We start from the raw sequence: 26914 nt of genomic DNA on the forward strand, positions 1-26914 counted from the left end.
CATGTCTCTGCTTAATGGTGCCACTCAGTCTCACTACAAGTTGTGAATGGTTGCAGCCTGTTTAACCCTTAAAGTGACAGTTACACTAAATGAAATGGGAGCTCGTAATAATAAATAATCAAAGTTTCAGGCTTGAGTCTTTCATCAAGGTATGAGCAAAATGTTATGTAGCAAAGATAAAGGTACATAACCAACATTTCAGGCTTGAGTCCTTCATCAAGGCATGATCAAAGTCAGGTGCCTGTCTACACTTTGCACATACCTTGATGAAGGGCTCAAGACCGAAGTGTAGACTATGTGTCTTTGCTACATAAAGTACACTGTTTGACTTGCTGAGTTTTTCCAACATTGTGCTTTTATTTAGTGAAACACAAAATTCTGCGGACGCTGTGATTGTAGTAAAAACACACCGAAATGCTGGAGAAACTCATCCAGTCTTTTCAGTGCTCATTGCCGACGTTTCAGGCCAGAGCCCTTCTTCAAGGAATAAGCAGAATAAGCCAGAAACGTATCTCAGAATTCAAACAGTGCTGGCTGGGGGAGGAACCTAGACCAATAAAAGGTGTTAATTGAGTCTGAGAGGGGACAAGGTAAGAATTCATCGTGTTTTTGTGAAAGGAGACCGAAGGGAGAGAGAGATTTCCTCAGTTTTCGGCATTACTGAAACCTGAGCCTTTCTGCACAACTGCAACTATGAATATTTATTTATCGTTTGATTCTTTTCTGTCTCATGGTGGTTTAATTGATTCTGTTGGAGCAACCTGCATCCCTGTGTGGTTTTGTACTTCTTGACTATGTATCTTTACCAGCATTATTTATTTCTGCGGTTAACTAGGCCCGAGAGTCTGTTGCCATGGCGACGAGAGGCCAGGATGACGATTGGATCTCAGAGCGGCAGATGTGGGCATGCGCCATGGCTGCAAAATGGTGGCTGTTGGCGGCGGTCGTGTGGATTCCAAGTGTGTGGGGAGCCGCAGACGGCAGCGGAGCAGGTACAGCGGCTCTCGGCCGGTTTTGGGCACCGGCTTCTGTCATGCAAGCCCGGGGAGCTTGGGTGCAGGGGGGCTGTGGAGGAACAGGCCGGGGGACAGGGAGGGCTGTTGGTGGTGAACAGGCCAAAGGGACAGTGCGGGCTGTGGGTGAACAGGCTGGTGTTGTGGGGTGGGGAGGGGATGGAAGTGGTGGTGGGGATGACAGGCTGGGCTGTGGTTGAACAGGCCAGGGTTCAGGGTGGTTGTGGATGGTGAACAGGCTGAGTGAAACAAGGTGGGCTGTGGGTGAATGGGCTGGAGGACAGACTGGGGAAAGGGTGGGCTCGGGGTGGTGAACGGGCTATGCCATCTAAATACACCCTGTGCCAAATTAACAAACCAACCCCGTTAATCTTTGAAACAAACTGTCATAAACCAGCAGAAACCCATGCATACACAGGAGAACATACAAGCTCCTTACAGTCAGCAGGGGATTTGAATCCAGGTCACTGGCCTGTTGAATATTTCTATTTTTTTCTGATCTGATTGTGAGATTTGGAAGTAAACAGAGATACTGTGAGTTAATTTGCTGGGCTTCTGTAATATATATTTTTATTCACAAAGTTTGGCATTGCATAATGTGCCTTGGATTGGGGAGGAGGCATTTGAAATGGATTAATAAATATGAATGCGTGATTGCAAAGGTTGCTTTAGTCAGATAATTCTAAAAATATGAGACTGCAGTTGGAGGACATATTCAGAAACCAGCTCTATCACCTTGGCACTAAACAGGGTTGTATGTGCCAACAAAAGCTTGTTTGGCAAAAAGTAATTCAATAATCAATCAACCTTTTGAGCCATTTATAATTGAAGTGCCCAAATGGCCTGATGTACCCTTGCACAGAGTAAACTACAATACCCAGCCTGTAAAGAATTCAAAACCCCAGCGTAAAGCACACAGCCTTTCTGCACTTCTATACAGTTAAAATAAAAACCCAGTATCTGGCACCTATGGGGATTGGTAGATGTCAGATTAATATATTTCCAGATACTTGAGACTGCCGGTTGCTTGAATTCCATTTAACAGGGATTTTATTGTAGTTTCCATGGTAGAAATAATAGGTGCATGATTACGCTGCTCATTTCTTTAGTAGTAAGGCAGTGATGCCTGATCTATCTTTTATTGTTCCATGTACATTAAATCTTATCAGCAAGAATGTCATACCCTAGTCTTAGAATTTTCAATTTCTTGTCAAATTTCAGATACTTGATACAACTTTAATGCCTGTTCTCTGCAGTTTTGAGCAGTAATGGAATGATTGGGATCAGCCAGAATCAAGTTCACATTCTCCTGAATACCTCAATTATAAATCCATTTCTAACATTGTTGTCTTTATTTTCCAAATGAAGATTGGCTGAAGAATACAAACAAGATAACAGCTGCTTTGAGATCTTACGAGCCTTGTAGCTCTCATAACTGCAGTTGTCACCAACGGTATGGGATCACTTTTTTTCTGTAAAGCATATTTTGCTTTTTGAATTATGTATTGATCTTTAAATTTTCCCACGCTGAGCTCTGATGTAATTGGCTCCATCACGTTCGTCCTCAGTTTCAGCTTCAGCCTTATCCCCATCTTCTATTCACAGTCTCTTGGAAAACAGCTACAGATCCCGTGTTTGGAAGATGACTGAACCAAATACACAAACTTGAATTTCTGTAGAATTTATATGCCTGGCCAGATAATTCCGAAGAGTTTCAACCAGGAAAACAAGACCATCCCATTTTTCATTCATTCAGTTATATCACATGGGCAATGTTGGTGAAGCAAGTATTCACTGCCCATCAGGGATTATCTTTGAGAAGAAAGTGGTTCAAGGATTTAAATTCATTATCATCTGATTGTACATGTATGTTCTAATGAAATAGCGTCTTTCCGAACCATGGTGCATGCACAAAATCACACAATACACAGTTCATAAAGATTGCATAATCAAAATAAATATATAAATATTTGGGATGACTTTCACAGTTATAGCATACTGTTCATCAGTGTTCATCATTCTTGCAGCCTGTGGGAAGAAGCGATTTCCCCAGTCCGGCAGTTCCAATTTTGATGCTTCTGTACCACCTTCTTGATGGTAGTGGGTGGAAGATGCTGTGTACTGGATGGAAAGAGTCTTGTGTAATTGATTAAGCCCTATTCAGATTGCACTCCCAGTAAATGTCATCTCTAGAAGAAAGGGAGACAGACTCCAGTTATCTTCTGGGTATTTTTATGATCCTCTATATAGTCTGATGTTTTGCAACTACTATACAACACAATAATGCAACTAGACAGGACCCTCTCAGTTGTGCTTCTGTAAAAGGTGATCAAAATGGGAGTTAGCCCTACCTCCTTAACCTCCTTAGGAAGTGTAGGTGCTGCTATGCCTTCCTGACTAATGAGGTGTTGTGAATTCAGGATAGAGTCATCCCTTGTGTGCATGTGTAGTGGAGAATGGCCGACCTTCGTCCTCTTGAATTCCACAATCATCTCCTTTGCCTTGTCCACGTTGAGATTTGGGTTGGTGTTCTCAAACCATTTTCTGAGACTCCAAGATGGTGACAAAACTCAACGTGTTTTCAATTCAGGATGGTGTGAGTCTTGGGGAAAACTACAGGTAGTTGACATCTCATGTGTATGTTGTCTTTCCTGTGGTAATGCCTGTGAGCTTGGAGGTGCTGCAGAGGAACCTAAGTACATTTTACAGATAGTATATACTGTTGCCCTGGTCTTGGACTGGAGCTCCAGGACAAATCCCTCCGGAACAAATTATGAAACTGAGTGAAACTCTTGTTGACCCAAAGCATTAACACCATGACTTGTTCCACTGATTGCCTCTCTTCACAACCACTGTGAATTTTCACTGATCTCTGTTTCTATTTCCAATTTTTAACATCTGCAGAATTGTTTTTCAGTAGATTATCAATGTTTTCTGGAGAACTAGTGACCAAGATTGGAAATGTGTAACTGTGAACCTTTGATCAACGAGCTTATTTTGTGTTTTACTCAGTGTGCTAGAGGATGACCTAACACCTTTCTGGCAAGGAATCTCTGAGGAAATGATGGCAGAGATTGTCGGTCAAAATGTGGGGACACACTACCAGATAATTAAGGGCAAGCTCTATCGTCAAGACAACTGTATGTTTCCTGCCAGGTGGGACCACAACCTGTTTGGATTTTTGTGCATTTATTCTCAGACTGAAATGGCCACAGGCATAGCATCTTTCCTTGATTCTGAAATTCTCTGGCATCTGTTAACCACTGAAAACCTGACTTCACCATTTCTTGATGCTGCTTGTTCAGTCAAATGTCCTAATATAGTGGCATAACCAGAAGTGAGTTGCTTGATAAAATTAAGATGGATCAAGGTTAAGAGATTAGAAACATTGCCTAGTCTTGAGCTGCATCATCTGCCCTTAATTGTCTGCTGCTATATGATAACCTAGGGCAGCCATTCTACGTCCCTCCTGGGGGCCACCACACATTTGAGTAAAAGCCTTGTTTTCTTTTGACTTCGCAAAACATAAATATTTTTTGTTTTTTCTGTAGTTGGTAGAAGAATGGAAGAAACCAAAACTTGACTGCTTCACAGGGAAGGGGGCCCATAAACTTTGAGCAGAGTCCTAAGAGGACCATAGCAAAAAAAACCACAGAACCTTGATGTTCTGCCAACCCATATATTCCTACCAAAAATAAACTGAACCCTTTGTACATCGTGACCCTCTATTTTTCTTTTGTCCACGTGCCTGTCTAAGAGTCTCTTATAGGCCCCTAATGTTTCAGCCTCAACCACCACTCCTGCTAATGCATTCCAGGAACCCACAAATCTGTATAAAAGAAAAATAACCTTACCCCTGATGTTTCCCCTACACTTTCACTCTGTACAGATGTTCTCTGGTGTTTGTTACTCCCACCCTGGGGAAAAGTTGCTGGATGTCTACCCTATCTTTGCCTCTCAGAATCTTGTCAGCACCTACTAAGTCTCATCTCAACCTTCTTCGCTCCAAAGAGAAAAGTCCTAGCTCTGCTAACCTTGCCTCATAAGACTTGTTTTCCAATCTAGGCAATGTAAATATCCTCTGAACCCTCTCCATAGCTTTAATGTCTTTCCGATAATGAGGTGACCAGAACCCAACACAATACAAATGTGGTCTCACCAGAGATTCGTAGAGTTGTAACATGACCTCTTGACTCTTGAACACAATCCTCTGACGTACGAAGGTCGAGATTGGCTGATCTAGTGTTGTTAAAGGGCATGGAACATTGTATTGAAATCACACAGGGACCATTTGATTATCATCCAGTGGTGAGAATCAAGAATTATCTACAGGTTCAACTACAGGAATTATTTGTTAATTATGGAGGGGCATAGGCAGAATGTTTTCTCCGCTGATGGAATGCAATTCAATCAGTGGAGATTTGCTTGGTCTCTAAATGGAGCTTTTGATGGTTGCCTGATACATCCTTCAATGTACTGAGGATAGCTCCTATTCTCCCCTTCCAAATAATGCAGATAAAAGAGTAGATAAGATCTTAATGCGGTGATTCATTGGAAAGAGGGAGACCACTATCAAACTCCCTCACCATCACGCACAGAAGGTCAGCAATGATCTTTGGCGGCTCAAATCCCGCAGTGGGAATTAAAGCTGCAATCTTCCAACTTGGACAGGATTGACTAAGCAGGGAAGAATGGTAGTCTCAAATCTTGATCAAAATCTGGATCTCAACCTTTTCTCTTTTCTCTTTTGAATTTAGGTGCAGTGGTGTTGAGCATTTTATACTAGAAATAATCGATGAGCTCCCAGACATGGAATTTGTCCTCAATGTACGAGACTACCCTCAGGTTCCGAAATGGTTGAAATCTATCAGGCCTATTTTATCTTTCAGTAAGGTAAGAGAAGGACAAGTCCAACCTAAACCAGGTACAAATTGCTCATCTCCAATTGTCAAAGTAATGCACACTTTTCCTCATCTTGCTTTTGTATAGGACCTTTCCCAGTTTCTTAATGCCCCCCCCCCCCCCGCAACCGCTGCAACCGTGTCTGCCTGTCCCACATCGGACTTGTCAGCCACAAATGAGCCTGCAGCTGACGTGGACATTTACCCCCTCCATAAATCTTCGTCCGCGAAGCCAAGCCAAAGAATGGGAGATATAATCAAAGTGTATAAAATTATGAGAGGTGAATTTTGGAAATACCTATTTCCTCTAGCAAACACACCAAAACCTAGAGGGAATAGATTAAGGAAATGGCCAAGGTCACATTCCCTTGTGTCTGCACCAGCATTCAAGTTGATTATGCTGATACTTTGCCTCCAATGTTTCCCCTGCACTAAGCACACATCCATTGATTCTCCTCATTACTACAATTATTTTGATGCCCACCTTGAATGTACTCTGCAACGGAGCCTCCACAAACCTTTTGGATAGAGAATTCCAAAGATTCACTCCCCTGTGTGCGAACAACGTTTCTTCTCACCTTGGATTTTAGTACCCATTCCTTCATTTTAAAACTGTGATCCCTGGATCTAGACACCTGAGCCAGAGGAACATCATCCCATGTTCTCCCCGCAGAAGATCTTTGTAGATTTCAATCTTATCAATTCAAGAGAGTAAAAGCTCAGATGCTTCATTAAATTTAAATTTTACATTTTATTTACCACACAGTAGAAGCTGATTCCAGCCTTTGAGACCCGTGATGGCGAATTAACCTACAACCCCATACCTTTTGGTGGGTGGGAGAAAAACTGAGCACCCGGGGAAAACCCACACAGGTCATGGGGAGAATGTACAAACTCCTTTAGAGACAGTGTCTGAGTTGAACCTGGGTTACTGCCATTCTAATAGTGTCACGCTAACTGCCACCTGGTCTTTTGACTTATAACCAACCTGCCATTCCAAGAGACAAACTGGTGAACTTTTGCTGTTCTCCCTCCTTGATCTTTAGGGAGGAGACCAGATCTGTGCACAATATTCCAGATGTGGCCCCACTAGAGCTCCATATCACTGAAACTCAACATCCCAACATTTGTACTCAATTCATCTTGCAGTAAAGACCATCACAGCTTGTTGCTTGCTGTAGCTACATGTTAACTTTCAGTGGGATTAGAGGGATGTTGAGGGGTAAGTAAATTTCATCTGAAGAGTAGCTGGGCCCTTGAATATTTATGGGTATTGCAGGGGGGTGGGTAGAGGGGAGGGAGGGAAAGGGGAGAAAAGACCACTGTGTAAATTTAATGAGATACGTTTGTACATACTTTGGTTGATATTGGTTCACAGTGTGAAAAATTAAAAATTATTTGAAGAAAAAAGAGCTGGGCCCTGAAATAGTAGTGGAGGGAAATCCTTCATTGGAGGACTACCTCAAATGCTGAAGACCAAGAGTTGGGAATTGCAATTGACCTAACAGTTTTCAGCACGGACACATTAGTTGAACAGCTTCCCTCTTTACCATAAATCCTTTTGATTCTATAATGTCCCAGGCAGTGAAGTGCCATCAATGTTACTTATGTAGGAAAACTTAAACCAGAGAGGAATGGACAAGCAAGGGTTGGCTGGACGATGGTTATATGAGGAAAATCAGCATTTTGATCTGTATGTTGCGTTCCCCTATGCTGCAACTTTCATGATTGTAGCAGATACTTGACCTTGAATTGGAAATTATGATAGACGACTTCAAGCCGAACACAGATAATTTCAGATTTGCTCTATCATGTGGGGTTAGAGAAGCATTAAATAAGCTTTTATTAAATTTAGTATATTTACCAGCATCACATCATGACGCTGCCACATTGCGTTAGTTCAACTGACCTAAAAATGTTTTGCTGCTGATTTTCGTTTGTACTCAGCATCTGATGCCTCTCATGTCAATGTCCAAATATAGTCAGCCAGCATTGATGGATTCCAGTTGCCCTGATACCTAGTCGCAATGTCCTTGTGAAACCTTTCACCACGTTTGTAACTGACTTCACCAAGATCAGCAAGGAAGAAGTCCAAGTGTGAATGCAGAAAATGAAATTTCAATGACATATTGCACTTCATAGTTTTGTACGCTTGAAGCATGTTAAAAATATGACAGGAAATCACAAAAATAGCTTGTGTCTATTTAAAAAAAAGGTACATGATAGGAAAATTTTAAGGTTATTTTCATGATCAGCATACTAAAATCCATAAAATACACCCAAAAGTGTTCAGGAGGCAAAATCTTTGTTGTCCATTGCAATGAACATTTAAGTTATTTGTCTGTGCTGCATGGCGTGTCAGGCAGGATGCTGAAGGAGTGTGGAAACCATCTGAAGGAGTGTGTGAACTCTCTATCTGAGATCTTCACAAGATTTTCAACAGGTCCCGGTCAAAATCTATCATCCCACCATGCCTAAAGGCTGTTACAATCATTTCACTGCCTAAGAAAAAGGTTATCAAGGGCCTCAACGATTATTATCTGGTTGCTTTAACACCTTTGATCCAAACCAGTTGGCTTACAGGGCTAATAGATCTACTGTGGATGCTATTGCCACTATTCTTCACTTTGCCTTGACCCACTTAGAACAACAGGGATGCTCTGTGAGGGTGCTTTTTATAGACTTTAGTTCTCCTTAAAAACTTTTTCCAGGCAGACTGGTTGGTAAACCTGATGACTTAGGATTTTCCAGATCGATTTGTCTATGCATTGAGGACTTTTTAACAAACCATTCCTAGGCGCACATTTCCCCCTACTCTCAAACTTAGCACTGGTTCCCCGCAAGGCTATGTGTTGAGCCCAGTGTTGTACTCTCTTTATATTGCGACTGTGTCTGAGTATTCCTCTAATTCCATCATAAAATTTGTTGATGATATGACAGTGGTTGGGCTCATTTCAAGGACAATGACTCAGCCTATGGGGATGAAGAACACAGACTGTCAGTGTGGTGCTCAGAAAAAATCTGGTATTGAATTCCTTGAAGATGAAAGAGCTTGTAATGGATTTCAGGAGGAACAGTATGGACCCAGCTCCATTGGTATATTAATGGGGACTGTGTGGAAAGGTTTACAACTTTCAAGTTTCTGGGAATGTATTTGGCTGAGGATCTTTCTTGGATTATTAATACCACCGTGATAGTCAAGAAGGCACATCAATGTCTCCATTTCCTGAGAATCCTTAGGAAAATTAATCTATAGGAGAAGTTATTGATGTCCTTCTATTGCTGCTCTTTTGAAAGTGTACCAACTTACTGCATTCCCGTGTAGTTTGCCAGCTGTACTGCAGCAGATAAGAGGGATCTTCAGCGAGTTATCAATGCGGCCCAGAAGATCACTGGGTTTTCTTGTCCCCTTTGGAAAATTTATTTTGATCTCGCTGTATCAGGAACGCAGCTAATATTCTCAAGGATTCTACTCACCCGGCCTATCATTTGTTCGATTTATTGCCCTCGGGTAGTCGATATAGGTCCATTAAATCACGGACAAACAGACTCAAGAACGGTTTCTATCCCAGAGCCATTCAAGAATTAAACTCCACCAATTAGTGTATTTGAATTTTGTGTTGTTTTAATGCTGCTTTTTTTCTTTTTATTTTTTTTACTGTTTTATATGTTGTTGCACGTTGTATTGTTAGTACTGCGGTTGTACTTTTAAATTTTGTTCCATTTGTTTACACAATGACATTAAAATACTTATTTACGTAAGAGCTGTGAAGTGGTTGGGATGAGAAAATGAGGAGTTCAGAAGAATGGGACAGTAGCCAAAGTAAAAGGGAATTGGAGCTTGGCGGTGTAAAAGGGAATTGGAGCGTGGCGGTGTAAAAGGGAATTGGAGCGTGGCGGTGTAAAATGGAATTGGAGCGTGGCGGTGTAAAAGGGAATTGGAGCGTGGCGGTGTAAAAGGGAATTGGAGCGTGGCGGTGTAAAAGGGAATTGGAGCGTGGCGGTGTAAAAGGGAATTGGAGCGTGGCGGTGTAAAAGGGAATTGGAGCGTGGCGGTGTAAAAGGGAATTGGAGCGTGGCGGTGTAAAAGGGAATTGGAGCGTGGCGGTGTAAAAGGGAATTGGAGCGTGGCGGTGTAAAAGGGAATTGGAGCGTGGCGGTGTAAAAGGGAATTGGAGCGTGGCGGTGTAAAAGGGAATTGGAGCGTGGCGGTGTAAAAGGGAATTGGAGCGTGGCGGTGTAAAAGGGAATTGGAGCGTGGCGGTGTAAAAGGGAATTGGAGCGTGGCGGTGTAAAAGGGAATTGGAGCGTGGCGGTGTAAAAGGGAATTGGAGCGTGGCGGTGTAAAAGGGAATTGGAGCGTGGCGGTGTAAAAGGGAATTGGAGCGTGGCGGTGTAAAAGGGAATTGGAGCGTGGCGGTGTAAAAGGGAATTGGAGCGTGGCGGTGTAAAAGGGAATTGGAGCGTGGCGGTGTAAAAGGGAATTGGAGCGTGGCGGTGTAAAAGGGAATTGGAGCGTGGCGGTGTAAAAGGGAATTGGAGCGTGGCGGTGTAAAAGGGAATTGGAGCGTGGCGGTGTAAAAGGGAATTGGAGCGTGGCGGTGTAAAAGGGAATTGGAGCGTGGCGGTGTAAAAGGGAATTGGAGCGTGGCGGTGTAAAAGGGAATTGGAGCGTGGCGGTGTAAAAGGGAATTGGAGCGTGGCGGTGTAAAAGGGAATTGGAGCGTGGCGGTGTAAAAGGGAATTGGAGCGTGGCGGTGTAAAAGGGAATTGGAGGTGGCGGTGTAAAAGGGAATTGGAGCGTGGCGGTGTAAAAGGGAATTGGAGCGTGGCGGTGTAAAAGGGAATTGGAGCGTGGCGGTGTAAAAGGGAATTGGAGCGTGGCGGTGTAAAAGGGAATTGGAGCGTGGCGGTGTAAAAGGGAATTGGAGCGTGGCGGTGTAAAAGGGAATTGGAGCGTGGCGGTGTAAAAGGGAATTGGAGCGTGGCGGTGTAAAAGGGAATTGGAGCGTGGCGGTGTAAAAGGGAATTGGAGCGTGGCGGTGTAAAAGGGAATTGGAGCGTGGCGGTGTAAAAGGGAATTGGAGCGTGGCGGTGTAAAAGGGAATTGGAGCGTGGCGGTGTAAAAGGGAATTGGAGCGTGGCGGTGTAAAAGGGAATTGGAGCGTGGCGGTGTAAAAGGGAATTGGAGCGTGGCGGTGTAAAAGGGAATTGGAGCGTGGCGGTGTAAAAGGGAATTGGAGCGTGGCGGTGTAAAAGGGAATTGGAGCGTGGCGGTGTAAAAGGGAATTGGAGCGTGGCGGTGTAAAAGGGAATTGGAGCGTGGCGGTGTAAAAGGGAATTGGAGCGTGGCGGTGTAAAAGGGAATTGGAGCGTGGCGGTGTAAAAGGGAATTGGAGCGTGGCGGTGTAAAAGGGAATTGGAGCGTGGCGGTGTAAAAGGGAATTGGAGCGTGGCGGTGTAAAAGGGAATTGGAGCGTGGCGGTGTAAAAGGGAATTGGAGCGTGGCGGTGTAAAAGGGAATTGGAGCGTGGCGGTGTAAAAGGGAATTGGAGCGTGGCGGTGTAAAAGGGAATTGGAGCGTGGCGGTGTAAAAGGGAATTGGAGCGTGGCGGTGTAAAAGGGAATTGGAGCGTGGCGGTGTAAAAGGGAATTGGAGCGTGGCGGTGTAAAAGGGAATTGGAGCGTGGCGGTGTAAAAGGGAATTGGAGCGTGGCGGTGAGCAATCAGAATTTTCAGTCAGAAAACTCTCATTTTTCTTTTTCTGAGGGCCACTGTAACAACTTATGGTCAAAGAGCGGTTGTGGAATAAGTGAGAGTTTGATATCGTCTCCTTGCTGCTATGTTGATTTATCTCTAACTTTGCCTTTCTATTGTATTTGAAAGCAATTGTCCCTTTCTCCCAGACATCAGAATACTACGACATCATGTATCCTGCATGGACCTTCTGGGAGGGAGGTCCAGCAGTCTGGCCTATTTATCCCACAGGACTTGGACGTTGGGACCTGATGAGGAAGGAATTGAAAACGTGAGTTGAATGTGGAGGCAGAGACAGTACTGAAATGGGATCTGACCATGCAAGTAGTGGGTGTGTGCAAATCTTCCATATCCCCCATGTTTAGGGTTCAGCCAAGCTCTGACAATCCCAAGATTATTTACACATGTGAGATCTTGTGGTTGGGATGGTGCAGAGTAAAAACCACAAGGGTAGGCAAACTGGTCTGACGAAGCTAGTTCCCTTCTTGCCAGTGTCTCTATCCTGATGTTGAAGTCTTGTGGCCTCAAGTATTCACTCAGTCTATAATAAAGTTAGATACTTTAATTCTCAATTATCGGGCAGCACAGTTAGCGCAATGTTATTACAATGCCAGCAACCCAGATTCGAATCCGGTGCTGTCTGTAAGGAGTTTGTACATTCTCTCTGTGTCTGCATAAATTTCCTCTGGGATTCCCGTTTCCTCCCACCCTCCAAAACATAGGGGCTTTGTAAGTTAATTGAGATATTTGAGTGGCACGGGCTCGTGAAGCAGAAGACCTTATTACCATGCTGTATGTCTAATTTAATTTATTCCAAAGAGAATGAATTTGCTGGTCCAGAAAAAAATATAAGAGGCCTGCTGCCTGTGGAAAGAAAAAGAGGTTTGATGTTTTGGGCCTGAAATCTGCTGTCAGAATTTGGGAAAGAGAGCAAACAGCAGTAATGAAAAGCTGCAACAACTGGAAAGATAAATTAAAAGCAGAAGCCAACCAGTACCTATGAATTTTGTTTTTGATTCTCGTCTACACTAATCAGTAACTTAAGACATAGGATCAGAATTGGGCCATTCAGCCTATTCGAATCAGCTCCTCTATTCAGTCATGGCTGATTTTTTTTTTCCCCTCTCAACCTCATTTTCCTGCTTTCTCCATAACCTTTGGCACCCTCACTAATCCAGAACTTATGACATGACATCCATAGCCATCTGGTAACAAATTCCACAGGTACACCACCTTCTGGCTGAAGAAATTTCTCTTCTGTTGGAAAGAAGTGTCCTTTTATTCTGAGGCTACGCCCTCTGGTCCTGGACTCTCCCGCTTCTGGAAACATCTCTATGTCCACTTTATCTAGAAGCCCATTAACAATAGCCAACTAATCAACCTGTACATCTTGTGAGGAAGGCCACACAGTTACAAGAAGAATGTGTAACTCTCACACAGAAGAGCTTTGATGGGTATGTGAACAAGAGAATGTTCCGGGTTGTTGGGAAGTAAAGAGGGAAATTGAATCATTGTCCTGATATTGCAGAGGAAAGGTTAGAACATAGGGAATATCTCTGATAACAGATTTTTCTAATGTGCAGCAAGTAGAACAAGCTGTGCTGTTCTTGGTATGTTAAACAAGGGACAGGAAGATGAGCATGGAACAGGCCCCACAGTGCAATAGATAACTAAGTTGGCATTCTGAATTCGTTGCTCCGTATTCTTCTAAACCCTTCCTATCGACATATCTGTCCAATTGTCTCTTGAACGTTGTAATTGTACCCGCTAAAGTAGCTTCTGCTGGCACTCGTTCCAGATTCAGACCACCTTCTGAGAGGAAAAAGTTGTCCCTCAGATCCCGCTTAAACCTCTCTCTTCTCTCGTTAAAGAACCTGAAGAGCTGTTAATCATCACATGTACCAATATAGAGTTTTGTGAGCTATTGCGTCAGGTCACCTTGTGGTGGAATATAGCAGGTAGTGCAAAATAAATTTAAAAATCATTTTATTTAGAGCAGAAATCAACATATCACAATCCACTCTTTCCTTCACCAGATCTGCTGAAGAATGGCCATGGGAGAAGAAAGTCCCAAAGGGTTTCTTCAGAGGATCAAGGTAATTCAGGATTAAACAGGTATCCCTAATGGTGGAGGGACAACTGGGAATTGGACAAAGAAACCTGAACCCAGGTGTCAGCTCCTTCTGCCTCAAAATGAAGGATGTTCCAAAATGTATCTTAGCTAAATAGTGTTTTTAAAGAACCTAAGAGAATTTACTATGAATAATGGAAGGGTTTTTAATTGTTATAGTAAGGTATGTTATTGAGAGGTTTGGGCACAAGGTTCCCTGTTAGGGGAGTCAAACCCTGTTGTACCAGCCTCTCAAAATGAACATTTCTCACTGACTGGAAAAAGGGTTCAAATTTCTAACATTGGTTCATATTTGGTAGGAGAATTTTCAGAGAAATACAAAAAGCATCGAAACTACAGGTAGTTTAATAATGTCCCAAACCTTTGCTTTACATTTCATTTCATGAAAATATGTCATGTCAATGTCAGATTGATAATTTTTGTCCACTCGATGGGTAACAACCAATCATGGGGTTTGTGTTGTTGGTCTATTCAATTTTACGCTGTGTGTATATCTTTTTAAAACTGGGCACATTTATTGATATCTGTTGCCAATACACTTAGTGAATCAAGGCAAAGTAATGTTTAGATCGAGCAACCCTAAAGGATGTGCAATCATTAAGCTAAGGTGCACGGATGGAATCTTAATTCCCATTTTAACACCTGTCCCTGGATTTGTGTGTGGGAGAGATATTTTAAAATCTATTCTAAGTTTGTTGGCCCACACTACATAGACTTATTACTCTGCAGTTGTAACACCCTATCCTCACATGCGCTTCTCACACCACCCATGACTCCTGTCTGTCTGTGTGTGTGTGTGTCTGCCACTTTCTCTTAAAAGTGAAATGCTGTACTGGTGGAAATGAAGTGGTTTGTTTCAATTTCAGAACCAGTTCAGAACGGGATCCTCTTGTTCTGCTCTCTCGGCATGACCCATTGCTTGTCGATGCAGAGTACACGAAAAATCAAGCTTGGAAGTCTGAAAAGGTAAGCTCCAGGAGTTGGGTGTCTATAGAAAACATTTGTATAGTTTAAAAATTCCTTTAATGGTAGCTCATTTAAACCATATACCCTCCCCCCTCCAGAGGCCACAGTACATTTAAAAGGGGCCACAGACTGAAATGTTTTTTATGTAGATGGTAGGCTAGAAGTGCAAAAGAACCCAACTAAACTTAATGGCTTCACAGGGAAGGAGCCCATAAACTTTGTGCAGAGTCCTAAGGAAAGGTTGAGAATGTCTGATTTAGACAGTCGTATCCCAGCCAGTGTTGAATTTGTGATCGCTGTATACAGTCAATTGGAGCAAAGTTCCACTGCACGAGAAACCTGACTAAAGTGAATCTTGCACATTTTAACTTCACCCCATCAACGTGATTAAATGGAGGGGCAAACTCGATGGGCTGAATAGCCTTTCTGCTCCTACACCTTATGATGAAGGCAGGATTGATTTCAAAATCTCAGCTCAATGAATTGTTGTCCTGATACAACACTCACACCCTCCTGTTCACCCATCTCCCTGCTGCTCTCTGTTCCATGCCAGCAAAGCCTCAGTCTTAAAATCCTAATCTTTGCTTTTAAATTATTATGCATGCCCGCCTCTCCTGACTTCCTGCCTCCAGCCCTGTGCTCTCCCAGTCCAAATCTCGTGTGGGCACATCTAGACTTCATCCTTCCACCAAACGCAGTGGAGTCTCCAGATGTCTTGGTCTTGCTTGGAAATTCCCTCCTATCCCCCAGCTCTCAACCTTTCCTTGATTAAGTTGCTTCGTAAAATCTACCTCTTTGACCAAGCTTCTGGTTACCTGCCCCAACACCTTGCATAACCCAGTATCTAATACTGCTTGTTTTCTATGGAGCTTTAGCTACTTTTAAAGCTCCCTATAAAATGCAAACTGGTGCTGTTGTTGATGTGTTAATTTGATCTATTTACAGGATACACTTGGAAAACCACCTGCTAAAGAAATTCCATTGGTGGAACACTGCAAATACAAGTATGTGACAGGATTGTGGTGCAGTGGCTTAATTGCTGAACTAGTAATCCAGAGACCTGGACAAACCATGACTTCAAATCTCACTTTTCAGTTTACTCAATAACCTAGATTCAAATATATTTAAAAAGTGATCACAAAGCTGAATCATATATCCTTGTGGGAAGACCATTTTCTCTGTGATTCATCATGACCCTATACCAGTGGCTATTGAGTTGTATCAAAACAGAATGATAAAGGACTGCCGAGGTTCAAAAAGAAAGCTCAACATCATTATCTGTGTCCAGCTACGGGTAGCCAGTGATGCCTCCATTACATAAAAATAATTCTTAAAAACTCCTCATAGCCTGTTTCATGAATCTTATGCAGAATTATCCTTCCCATTTCCTTGGAATTAGGTCACTAACTGCCTTCTTATCCTGACATTAAAGAGGAAAGGTGGTTCCCAGAATTGCAAATATTAACAGTGCAGAAGGCTGATGCGGTTTCTGTGTAAGAGCAATGTAGCTGACCCCAATTTGCTGCCGCTTTCCAGTGGCCTGCAGTTTTAGTTGCTTGTCCACCTCCCTTTTGAATGCGACAATTGAATCCCTTTGCACTTCTAACTTTAACAGGGCCTTGCAGGCCCTAACTACTCAATGCATAAAAGTAAACCCTCCTCGTGTCATTTTTGGGGTCAACTGCCTCCTCGTTTATCAATCATCCATCAGAGGGAACAGGTTTTCTCTATGCACTTCTTCTGCACATTTTATGATCTTTAGATACACTTTCTGATCCCCTTCTAATCACTTAAGTTGTAAGAACAACCCTCCCATTTCCACATCACTGAAGTCCCTTATCCCTGGAATGATTTTGATCATTTTTCTGCACGCTCTTCAAAGCCTTTTTTTAAAATCTTATTTAAGGGTGGTTCCCAGAACTGGACCCAACATTCCAAAACAATATTTTATGATCATATTGACTTTCCCCTTGTATGTCTGAGTTCCTGGTGTTTTAATATAGTTTAGACAACCTCTTGTGTGCATAAGTTTGGGAGTGCTGAGGAGATATAGAAGGATGCTACCAGGACTTGAAGAACTGAGTTTCAGGGAAAGGTTAAACAGGTTAGGAGCGTATTAGAACAATGAGAGATTTGATAGACATATACTAAATTATGATGGGTATAGAGTAAATGCAAGCAGGATTTTGTCACTGAGGTTAGGTGAGGTAAAAATTAGAAGACACGGTTAAGGGTGGAAAGGGGAGGTTTACAGGGAAAATTAGGGGGAACTTCACACAGAGTGGTGGGAGTCTTGAACGAACTAACAGCTGAATTGGTAAAAGAAAGCTCAATTTTGACATATAAGAAAAGTTTGGACAGGTACATGGATAGGAGAGGTACAGGCCAGTGAGATGAGCAGAAAAATAGTTTGGTGTAGACTAGAAGGCCTGTTTCTGTTCTAATGGTTCTTTCTATTGACCTCTAACAGTTCTTGTTTCCCAGCATTAAATCTCTTTTAAATTAACCAGCATTCTAACAGCCTCTCTGTATCCCCTTGAAGTAAAAAAAAATCATCTTTCTCACTCATGGTTTCTTTCTGTCATCTGCAAATTACATTTTTTTAAATTTTCCAGTCCTTTGGGATTCCTCCAGAATCTCAGGAATTTTGGTAGATTGCAACCATCAAACACAGCCACTTTCTTTAAAATCCTAGTATGTAGTCCCATGGAGCAAAAACTGATAATGCACATAGGTTGCATCTCTTTCATTTCTGCACACCAAAACATTGCTTGGTTTTCTCTTCATGGAAGCTGCCTGGCCTGATGAGAAGTTCCAGCATTTTCTGCTTTTGTTTCCAATGTGCAGCATATCATTTTATTTTTCGTCCTATAGCGAGTGTTCCAAGTTCTTCCTCTCTCTTGCCTCTTGATTGCCTTTTCTAATTGGATTATTCTATACTGAAAACTAATTGACAATCATAATGTAACATTTTTGCCATTCTTAATTAGCCAGTCACAATCTGTTAAGAATCAACATTTACTTTAGCTAGGAGTAAAACACAAAAGTCTGCAGACACTGGATGAAGTTAAAAACTCAATGCTGGAAAAACTCAGCAGGTCAGTTTACTTTATATAGTAAAGATACATAACCAACATTTCGACCTTGAGCCCTTCAGCAAGGTTTACTTTAGCTACTTTTATTTTTATACACCTTCAGAAGTCTTGCTGTCTTTTTTCATATTATTTGCTCTGTCTTCTCTCCACAACCATGCTGGTCTTTCTTTGTTGGTTTTCAATTATTTCCCAACTCTCTGGCCCATCCCTGATCTTTGCCACATCACACACATTCCATGGACTTCAGTCTTGATATCACTCATGTGCCTTTTGGAAGTCTATAGCACCACTTCCACCATATTCTTCTTTGGCTTGGCTTCACGGACAAAGATTTATGGAGGGGTAATGTCAATGTCAGCTGCAGGCTCGTTTGTGGCTGACAAGTCCGATGCAGGACAGGCAGACACGGTTGCAGCGGTTGCAAGGGAAAATTAGTGGGTTGGGGTTGGGTGTTGGATTTTTCCTCTTTTGTCTTTTGACAGTGAGGTGGGCTCTGCGGTCTTCTTCAAAGGAGGTTGCTGCCCACCGAACTGTGAGGCGCCAAGATGCACGGTTTGAGGCGATATCAGCCCACTGGCGGTGGTCAATGTGGCAGGCACCAAGAGCTTTCTTTAGGCAGTCCTTGTACCTCTTCTTTGGTGCAGTTCTGTCTCGGTGGCCAGTGGAGAGCTCGCCATATAACATGATACTTTATCAGAAAAGCTCCAACCAAGTTAGTAAGACTCAACTCCATACCTTGAAGAAGGGCTCAAGCCCAAAATGTCATTTACATATCTTTCCCTCCTATGAATGCTGGTGCAAGACTGACTGGGTTTCTCCAGCATTTCTGTGTTTTCACTACAGTCACAGTGTCTGCAGACTTTCGTATTTCACTCCATTAACAAACAGCTGCCAACTCCTGCTGATCCAGATGAGTACTGATTCTGTTTTGTATACTCCATCTCAGTACAAATCTCAAAGCCACTCTTTTTATTTTCAGCGGTAAAGCAAACTTGTAGAACATTTTTCTCAAATTCAATAGCTTGCTTGCTTTGAAAACAAGCCCTAGTTGTAGATGGGGATAGAGGGGGACCTGAGAGTGGAAAAGTAGAGGAGAAGCACATCCTAAAAGGAACAGTCCTCTTTTGTGTAATTCAGCACTGAGCTCCCTAGGCATTTCAGAAGGGATCCTTCCTGGCAGTTAGCTTGCAATATATGAACACTATGCAAGTCCCACTTGTCCTTGTCTGCAAAGGGAGAGAGAGAGAGAGAGCAAGATGGTCTTACTGGAAGTTGTTGGTAAAACTCAAGGACTGAAATGTATGTACTCTTTTGCCTAGATACTTGTTTAACTTTCGAGGAGTCGCGGCCAGCTTCCGATTCAAGCACCTCTTCTTGTGTGGATCGCTGGTTTTCCACGTAGGGAATGAATGGCTGGAATTCTTTTACCCACAGTTGAAGCCATGGGTGCATTATATTCCTGTCAAGCAAGACCTCTCTGATGTACGGTAAGCCTAGGGAATGGGCAGTAGCAACCTCAGCAGGCCTTCCAAGTCTTACTGAGCCTATAACTACTAATCTTATCGTGCACCAGTTGGACTCGCTGGTTTACAGAAGCAGGTCTAATCATGGCTTTCATGGAGTAGTGGGGAAATTACGATGGGAAAAAAGAATTCTAGGCTGATCAGGAGTGAACCAGGGTTTGATGCTGTACTTAGAGAAAGTCTGCAGGGGATTGAGAGACAAATGGCCCCTGTAATATTTGCAGTCTATACAGGAGCTGTAATTGTTCACCTGTGGGGACAGGGAGTGTCAGTGTGCAAAGGGGTTAAAGCAGTTTAGCCTGTGTGAAAGGGTTGAAATAGTGTGCAGGGGGTGGGCAGGGGTGAATCTGCGGTCTGAATGTGCAAGTGATGTGAACCTGGGTGGTCTGAGTAAGCAAGGTGCTTGATATAGTGCAGTCTGAGTGTGAAAGGGGGTTGATAAAGTGTGATGTGAGTGCGCAAGGGAGTTAAAACAGCATAGCATGACTGCAGAAAGTGTGCATAAGTGCACGGTGTGATTTTTGTTTTGCAAGATGCCTGGGTATTGAGGGTGTTCTCATATAGAGTTGATGTGCACAGTCAGTGTAATCCCACAGCCTCTGTATTTGGTCTAAACGTGAAGCCTGCATGTGCAGGGAGGGTGACGTGGAGCGGAGCCCAAGCCTGCCCAAGGACTGGACGTACAGCAGCAGCACCTGAGGACAATGTTGTTATTTGTTTGACTTCTATTTTTTTAGAAATTTGTTGCATTTTGTGAAGGAAAATGACAAGGTTGCTCGGGACATTGCAGAAAGGTGAGTCCCAAAACAGCTGATTACCAATGAAATCTAACACTCAGCAAGAACTCTACTTCCCCTGGGTCTCTTTACCTATTATCAGTTCTCACTGGGTACCCAGGAGACCACAGATGCTCGAGTATGGAACAAAAATCAAACCACTGGAGACACTCCGTCTGCATCAGACAGCATATCTGGAGACGTTGAAGTTTCCCTTCCAGTACTCTCACCCTAAATATTATCACTGTCCCTAAAACAGTTCAAGTCCAATTAACAATCACTACATACAGGCTGGATACAAAGGTTGCAGTGCCCACAGACATATCTATTGCTAAGTGCCTCCTGCCTATGAAGAAGGCAGGAGGTCATTGCTATAACTCACCATGACAGTTCACAGGAACGCAAGGAGCAGGGAACACTGTCCCTCAGTGTGATCATGGTTGATCAATGCTGGCCTCATCCTCTGTGCCCGTTCCCCAGAACCTTCAATTCTCTGTTGTTTTTTTAAAAAAAGCGTCTTTCTCCACCTTGTGTTTCCATTGATCTGGTCTCCTCTCAGGCAGAAAATTCATGCATGGCACACTCCCATAAACTAGATTAACACAGTTTTTATTTTAAATTTCTGATGGCAATTGAGGCCTAAGTTCTCTGGGGAGATTTCCCCTGCTTTTGGGAATCGTGTTCCCATCCCTAGAGTGGGATTTGAACCCGGAATGCACTGACTGGAAGGAGTGCAGTGCTGACTTGATAACCTCCAGCACTCCCTTTTGTCATTGCCCAGCCGAGCGATCAGATCTAGTTGGCCTTCTCATTCCTTGTAAACATTGGCTTTTTCCGTAACTCCCTTCCTCATGTTTGTAAATGCAGGCAAGTGGGACTAGTGTGGGTGGGACATATTGGTCAGAAAGGGCAAGTTGGGCTGAAGAGCCTGTTTCCCCATTGTATAATTCTACATTTGTCTTTACCAGAGGCCGCAGATTCATCCAGGATCACTTGCGTATGAAGGATGTTTCCTGCTACTGGAGGCTGCTGCTGGGGGAATATTCCAAACTGCTGCAGTACAAACCAATGAGGCACAAGGGCTATGCTCAGATTGTTGACAAGGCCAGGCACAATGAACTGTAGCTTACAGATCCTCTTGGACACCCTGCGTCTGGGAACGACAAGCCACACCAAGTTCAGCAAGTTTTCTGAGATCAATGACATTCCATGGGCTTTCAGTGAAACTGATAACTTGTTCAGCTTTGTTGAGTCCTACAGCCCATCTCCACACAGGTCGATCATCCCCTTGTCAGATTTAAACTCACAAGAAATCCTACTGCCCGTGACATTGATTAGCAGTTTGGACAAGACATGCTATCACTCACTGACATTCATCCCAATCCATTTCATCCTGATTAAGGACAGTTGTTGGAGACTTCTAATGTAAATGAAGGCGACTCCTGCAAATCTTCTGTGCATCCAGGTTGTTGGAGTGACATTCTTAATACTGTCAGGAGCTGTTGTGTTCCTCTCATTATCTCTTTGAAACCTTTGTGAGCCTGAATTCCTGACCTTTGTTCCATTCCTGACCAGATTTGTGTCTGATGGTTGGATAATCCTTTCCCAAAAGTCTTCCCTCACTGATGAAGTGGTCTATCACTTTACCTGTATGGTGTGTGTACCGAGCTAGCAGGATGGAACAGTAGGACTATCCGCCTCACCCATCACCTCCACCAATGAAAAGGCAGGGGAAGGACAGCAAAGCACAACCTGACCATGGCCAAGAGAGAAAGACAAAATAACGGGTTTGATTAGTCTAATAAATTGGTTTTTTTCTAAATTGTGTGCAAGAGGCTTTAAATGTTTCTTCAATCAATGAAAGCAAGAACCCTTGTATGAACTCTGGATAGGGCAGAGTGAAGTTGGGGTCAGCGTGCTGCAGCTTTGCACACCGTTCAGACCGCACTTGGTGCATTTCTGATCACCACACTAGGAAGGATGTGGTTACTCTGGAGAGGGTGCAGAGGAGATTCACCTGGATGTTTGCTGGATTGGAGGGCTTTAGTTATGGGAGAGATGAGATAGGTTGGGCTTGTTTTCCTGGGAGTGAAGGAGGCTGGGGGATGGGCTGATGGAAGTGTATAACATTATGAGCAACACAGATGGAATCTTTTTCCCCACGTCACGGTATTTTAAAAAAAGGAGAGCGGAAGGAGGTTTAAAGAAGATCCGAAAGGCAAGTTACACAAGGAGTGGTAAATGTCTGGAAGTCTGTCAGAGGAGTGAGTGGCAAAAGATACAATCTGTGTACTTGAGAAAGGAATGTAGATCTCTGCTTAAATAGGAAGGATATGAGGCTGATGCAAACAGATGAGATTAGTGGAGATGGGCAAAAGGTTAGGCATGGGTGTGACATTTCTGTGCTGTACAGCTCTGATTAAATTCTTTCCTTGTGGAGGTCTTTGGAGGGAAAGCTTGAACCCAGTGTTGGCAGTAATTCTGTCTTTAATCAGAAGGATATGGGCTTCTGTTAAAGACCATTTCATTGTCAGAAGAATGAGGAGGGACCTCAAATGCGGAATGTCCTGGACAGAGTAGATGTAGGAAAGTTGTTTCCCATGGTAGATGAGTCTACGACAAAAGGGCACAACTTCAGGATTTGAAGGGATATGGAGGAATTTCTGTAGCCTGAGAGTGGTGAACCTCTGGAATTTGCTGCCATGGGCATCTGTGGAGACCAGGTCATTGGGTGTATTTAATGCAGAAATTGAAAGGTATCTAAATTGTCAAGGTATCAAGGGTTATGGGGAGAAGGCAGGGGAGTGGGGCTGAGTAAGAATGGATCAGCTCATGATGGAATAGAGGAGAGACTCGATGGGCTGAATGGTCTGTTTCTGCTTTATCTTGTAAGATTCTGGGGAATAGATTTAGGACAGATTGGGAGAAATAGCTTCTCCCAGCTTAAGTGGAATCCTCTTCCCAAGGAAATAGTAGAAGGTGTCTCATTAGATATGTTCAAGAGTTAGGTTTTCATACAGCAGAGGAATTGGTTTATGGGGAACAGGTGAGTAAGTAGAGCTGAGTCTATGACCAGATCAGCCATGATCTTGTTGAATACAGGAGCAGGCTCAATGGGCCAGATGGCCAACTGCTTCTTCTGCATCTAGCGGAAGGAGAGTGAATTAATTAAAATGGCTGTTTGAACTTTCAAAAGGCATTATATATTTTTAAAAGCCACAGAAAAGAGCTTAAAAGTTAGAGCACATGGGATTGCAGGTATACTTGTATGAGGTGAGGGGCAGTGAACAGATGAAAGTCAGCAGGAAGCTGTGACTGGCATATACTACAAACCCTCCAACTCCCACAACTATCTGGACTACACTTCCTAACACCCTGCTCCCTGCAAGGATTCCATCACCTCTCAATTACTTTGTCTCTGCCGCATCTGTTCCTAAGATTAGGTCTTTCAGTCCAGAACTTCTGAAATGTCTACTTTTTTCCACAAATGTGGCTTCCCTTCCACCATTATCAACTCAGCCCTCACCCTCATCTCCTCTACTTCCCATTCATCTGCCCAGCCCCCTCTGCCCCCAGATGCAACAAACATAATCTCCCTCATTCTCACCTATCACTCCTCCAGCCTCTACATCCAAAACATCCACTGGAATTTCTGGCACCAGACACATTTTTCCTTCTCCCCTCTCGGTCTTCTGCAGGGACTGTTCCCTCTACAATTCCCTCTTGCACTCATCCCTCCCCACCTATTGGACCCCCAGTACCTTCCCCTGTGCCCATAGGAGGTGCAACTCTTGCCGCACCTTCTCCCTCACCACAGTTGAGACCCCAAACAGGCCTTTCATGGGAAGCAACACATCACTTGTACATCCAAAGGACTTATTTACTGCACCCTTTGTGGCATTCTCTACACTGGAGAGAACGGTCGCAGACTGAGCGATCACTTCACTGCTCCATTTGCAACCACAGCGACCTACCAATGGCCAAGCATTTCAATTTTGGGTCACTCTTGTGCTCACATGTCTGTCCATGGCCTTGTGTACTGTCCCACTCAGACCACCCACAGATTGAGGAACAACACCTTATTTTCTGTCTGGGCACTCTCCAGCCTCGTGGCATGAAAATTGACTTTACTGGCTTCCATTAAACCTGCTTGTCTTTTCCCTCCCCCTTTTCCTGCCCTTCCAATTCTTTTACCCACACAGCCCTGCTATTTTCCCCTCTCCCTCATTGCTGCTGTCCCCTCCCTCCTTTCTCCACGTATCATCTCCTGCCTTGCCACTTCCCTCCTTTTGTTCAGACACTTGCTAGCATTCTCTCATACTTGGAAGAAGGTCTCAAGCCTGAAACATTGGTTATGTATCTTTGCCTTGAACCTCTCCAGCATTTTGTGTTTTTACTTCAATCACAGTGTCTACAGAATTTTGTGATTTACTTTTAAGCTGTTACTAGGGGTGTGCTGGAGGGAAAGACACCCAGTTGCTTGCAAGCTGCATCAGTGATCAGGACGTGGAGAGTTGGTGTAGTGTATCCAAGTCTGCTGATGGCACTGGTAGGAATGTGAATTGTGAAAGGATGTTTCGTGGGGGATGTGGACAGGTTAAATGGTGGGTGGACATGACAGACTGAGTGCAGTGGATGTCCACAGGTAGAATCAGATTGTGTAATTGGTGGGGATTGAAAGATGTTAGTGTTCAGAGGGATCTGGGTGTTCTTATACAAGAATTTCTAAAATTTGCAACTACATTGGAAAGTTTAAAAAAGCCATTGGAATGTTGGCCTTTATTGCAGGGTGGTGAAAGACATTTTAATGTTCAAACCATACCAGAGATATCGTGACCAAGACTGGCCTCTGGAAGGAAGAATGTAAGTATTTGAAGATTCAACAGATTGGTTCCTCAGTGTTGGGGTTTCTACAAGATTTCTGAATGGACAATGAACCTCAGTTTTTCTCTTGTTTTGCACTACTTATTTGTATTTTTAAAAATCTTTACAATTATAATTTATAGTAATTTTACATCATGTTCTGCATAATTCTGCTGCTGCAAAACAATAAATTTCATGATTATAAACCTGATTCTGATTCCTACGAGGAGAGATCTACATTTGGCTTGTACTGCTAAGTTCAGAAGAGTGAAAAAAGATCTAGTTAAAACATATAACATAATACAGCACAGTGATGTGCCAACTTTCAGACCCTGCCTCCCACATAACCCTCCACTTTGAATTCATCCATGTGCATGTCTACTAGTCTCCCGAATTTCATCAATGTAGCTGCCTCCACCACTGACCCAGGTATTCCACGCACCAACCACTCTGGGTTTAAAAAAAAAACCTTCCTCTAATATCTCCCTTCAAGCCACCCACTGGCTTAAACCCATGTGCCCTAGGAAGAAGGTGCTGGCTGTCCACTCTATCCCTCTTAATTTCTTGTATACCTCTATCATGTCTCTTCTCATCTTCCTTTTCTCCAAAGAGTAAAGCCCTATCTCTAATCTCTGCTCATAATGCATACTCTCTGCACCCTTTCCAACTCTTCCACATCTTTCCTAGAATGGGGTGACCAGAACTGGACACAGTATTCCAAGTGTGGAATAACCAGAATTTTGCAGAGCTGCATCATTACCTCATGGCTCTTAAAGATCAATCCTTTGACTTTTGAAGGCTAACACCCCATAAGCATTCTTAACTACCTGTGAGGCAACTTTCAGAGAACTGTGGACATGAACCCCCCACCCCCCCCCGATCCCTCTGCTTTTCCACACTACTCTTCACTCTGCCTTGGAATTTGTCCCAAAGTGTACCACCTCACACTTCTCTGGATTGAACTCCATCTGCCATTTCTCATCCCAGCTCTGCATCCTATCAATGTCCCTCTGCAATCTTCTATATTCCACAACCTTTGCTATGTCTGCAAATTTGCCAACCCACCCCTCTATCCCCTCATCCAAGTTGTTAATAAAAATCATGAAAAGCAGAAGTCCCAAAACTGATCCTTGTAGGACACCATTGGTCAGCCCTCCAATCCAAATGTACTCCCTCCATCACACCCTCTGCTTTCTACAGGCAAGTCAATTCTGAATCTACATGGCCAAGCTTACCTGGTTTCCATGCCTTCTATCTTTCAGGTAAGCCTCACATGTGGAACCTTGTCAAATGCCTTACTAAAATCTATCACACTACCCTCATCAATATGTCTGGTCACTTCCTCAAAGAACTCATCAGGCTTGTGAGACACAATCTGCCTTCACAATGCCATGCTGTCCCTGATCAGAGCATGATTCTCTAAATGGCCATAGATCCCATCTCTTAAAATCCTCTCCAACAGTTTGCCCACCATAGACGTAAGGGTCAATGGTCTATAATTGCCTGGACTTTCCCTACTATATTAAACAAGGGGATAACATTTTCCACCCTCCAGTCCTCTGGTACTATTCCTGTAGATAATGAGGACAGAAAGATCCTAGCCAAAGGTTCAGCAATCTCCTCCCTTGCCTCTTGGAGCAAACTGGGGAATATTCTATCAGGCACCGGGGACCTAGCCATCCTAATACATTTTAACTGCTCCATCACATCCTCTCACTTAATATCAACGTGTTCTAGAACATTGACCCCACCCATATTGTCCTCACTGTTATCAAGATCCCTCTCCTTGATGAATATTGAAGAGAAGGAGAAGTGTTCATTGAGGACCTCGCCTACTTCCACAGCCTCCAGGCACACTTCCCCACCTTTATCTCTAATGGGTCTTACCT

General features: G+C 43.4%; 1 protein-coding gene across 2 annotated transcripts; it reads left to right on the top strand.

Moving 5' to 3' along the window:
* The first annotated feature begins 903 nt into the window (after positions 1-903).
* On the top strand, positions 904-21984 carry poglut1 (protein O-glucosyltransferase 1). Of its 2 annotated transcripts, XM_069884424.1 has the most exons (11): positions 904-992; positions 2382-2466; positions 4026-4169; positions 5771-5906; positions 11821-11942; positions 13708-13767; positions 14669-14768; positions 15714-15772; positions 19183-19350; positions 20124-20180; positions 21131-21984. In XM_069884424.1, the coding sequence occupies exons 1-11, from the start codon at positions 914-916 to the stop codon at positions 21285-21287; spliced, it is 1167 nt and encodes a 388-aa protein (XP_069740525.1). In that variant the 5' UTR covers positions 904-913; the 3' UTR covers positions 21288-21984. The 2 variants fall into 2 exon arrangements, with proteins under 2 accessions (XP_069740525.1, XP_069740526.1); XM_069884425.1 differs by lacking the exon at positions 20124-20180.
* Positions 21985-26914: the final 4930 nt, after the last annotated feature.

The sequence above is a fragment of the Narcine bancroftii genome, chromosome 6 (assembly GCF_036971445.1).
Source record: "Narcine bancroftii isolate sNarBan1 chromosome 6, sNarBan1.hap1, whole genome shotgun sequence".
NCBI classification, from domain to species: domain Eukaryota; kingdom Metazoa; phylum Chordata; class Chondrichthyes; order Torpediniformes; family Narcinidae; genus Narcine; species Narcine bancroftii.

Excerpts from the sequence above, each read along its gene's own strand:
- poglut1 (XM_069884424.1), top strand. The coding sequence starts at position 914 with ATGGCTGCAAAATGGTGGCTGTTGGCGGCGGTCGTGTGGATTCCAAGT. Across the intron at positions 14,769-15,713 it reads AAGCTTGGAAGTCTGAAAAG|GATACACTTGGAAAACCACC; the intron begins GTAAGCTCCAGG and ends ATCTATTTACAG. Across the intron at positions 15,773-19,182 it reads GTGGAACACTGCAAATACAA|ATACTTGTTTAACTTTCGAG; the intron begins GTATGTGACAGG and ends TCTTTTGCCTAG.